The sequence below is a fragment of the Charadrius vociferus genome, unplaced genomic scaffold (genome assembly GCF_000708025.1).
Source record: "Charadrius vociferus isolate BGI_N301 unplaced genomic scaffold, ASM70802v2 scaffold1020, whole genome shotgun sequence".
Taxonomy (NCBI): Eukaryota; Metazoa; Chordata; class Aves; order Charadriiformes; family Charadriidae; genus Charadrius; species Charadrius vociferus.
The window spans coordinates 709024-710470 of NW_009646502.1; the positions used below are offsets into that span (position 1 = coordinate 709024).

The following is a 1447-nucleotide window of genomic DNA, read 5'->3' on the forward strand; positions in this document are numbered from 1 at the left end:
ACCTTCTACATTGATGAAGAAGACAATGCTGTCGTCACCGGTGTCGCAGAGATACTCCCCTGCATCCCTGCCCGTGGCACCCAGGATGATGAGGGACCGGTGCGCCCCGTCCTCCTCCAGCCGCACGCGTCCCGTGTCCTGCAGCTTCTCCCCGTCCTTGTACCACTTCACCTCCCCGTGGGCGTGCGAGAGGCGCACCTCCAGCACCAGGTCCTCCATGGCCCGGCAATGCCGGTGGGTGGGCAGGACATCCCTCTCCAGGATCCTGACCGGCGGGTCTGCAGCACCCAACACCAACAGAGCTGGGGCCTCCGAGGTCCGTGAACCCAGCACGCCCCACCAGGTTCTCCCCCAGCCTCTTGCTCACCCAACACTTGGACAGTGAAGGTCACTGTGTCATCGGTGGCATCGCAGACGTATTTTCCCGAGTGCTCGGCTCGAGCAGCGGGGATGAGCAGGCGGCGGTGGGCACCCTCCTCCTCCAGGACCAGGCTGCCCCCAGCCTCCAGCCTGACACCCTCCTTGGCCCAGTGCACGGGTGCATCTGCCCGGGACAACTCACAGCCCAGTGTCACCGTCTCCCCCGGGGACACCGTCACGACAGGGGGAGGTCTGAGAGGCTGCAGGATCCTCACCGGCAGCTCTGTGAGGATGGCATTGGCCTTGATGCAAAGCAGTGCAGGGACAACATGGCCCTGGGGACACCTCTGCTGCCAGCCCCAGGAGAGCAGCCGTGCTGGGTGGCCCAGCACCCGGTGGGGTGGGCACCCACCAGCTCTGTCACTACGGAGGAGCTGGTCCCCTTTCCCCAGGCTGGGAAAGACCCCACAGCCGGAGCCCTGTCCATGTGTCTCTCCTACTGGGTCCCCACTGACCTGACACCTTGACGTCGAAGGAGACGGCCTCGTCCTTGCTCTCGCAGATGTATTCGCCCGTGTCCTCCGCGCTGCTCCTGGGGATGAGGAGGCAGCGCCAGGCCCCCTCCGCCAGCAGCAGCAGGTTGTCGGTCTCATCCACCTCCAGCCCATCCTTGAACCAGCGCACTGGAGCATCCGGCACGGAGAGCTCGCACCGCAGCTCCACGCGCCCCGGCGCCTGCACCGGCACCTCCAGCGAGCGCTGCGGAGGGTGCAGGATCCTCACTGGTGGCTCTGGTGAGGATGCGGAGGAAGGGTGTGAGACCTGCTCTCTGCACTGCTCCTGCCTCTGGTGTCCCTACTTAAGGTCACCTGCGTCCCTGTCCCCTTGGGGCTGCGTGTATGCTATGGCTTCTTGCCACAGTGCAAAGGGACGGGAACTGCTCCGGGGCAGAGGTGGTGGCCACACGGTGCCAGCCCAGCACAGCTGGAGGGGGGCACCCACCAGCTCCTGGGTGAAGCAGACACCTCCCCTCCTCTACGATGTTCAGGGCTGGGAGCAGCGCTGGTGACCCCATGGAACAGAGCCG

The 1447-nt window shown here is 65.7% G+C and overlaps 1 protein-coding gene across 1 annotated transcript in view; it reads right to left on the reverse strand.

Moving 5' to 3' along the window:
- The window catches only part of OBSL1 (obscurin-like 1), a 15943-nt gene that overhangs the window by 5539 nt on the left and 8957 nt on the right, over positions 1-1447 (reverse strand). Inside the window, 3 exon segments of the mRNA XM_009884203.1 lie at positions 3-278; positions 368-643; positions 876-1151. Coding sequence (XP_009882505.1) covers positions 3-278; positions 368-643; positions 876-1151 — 828 coding nt within the window.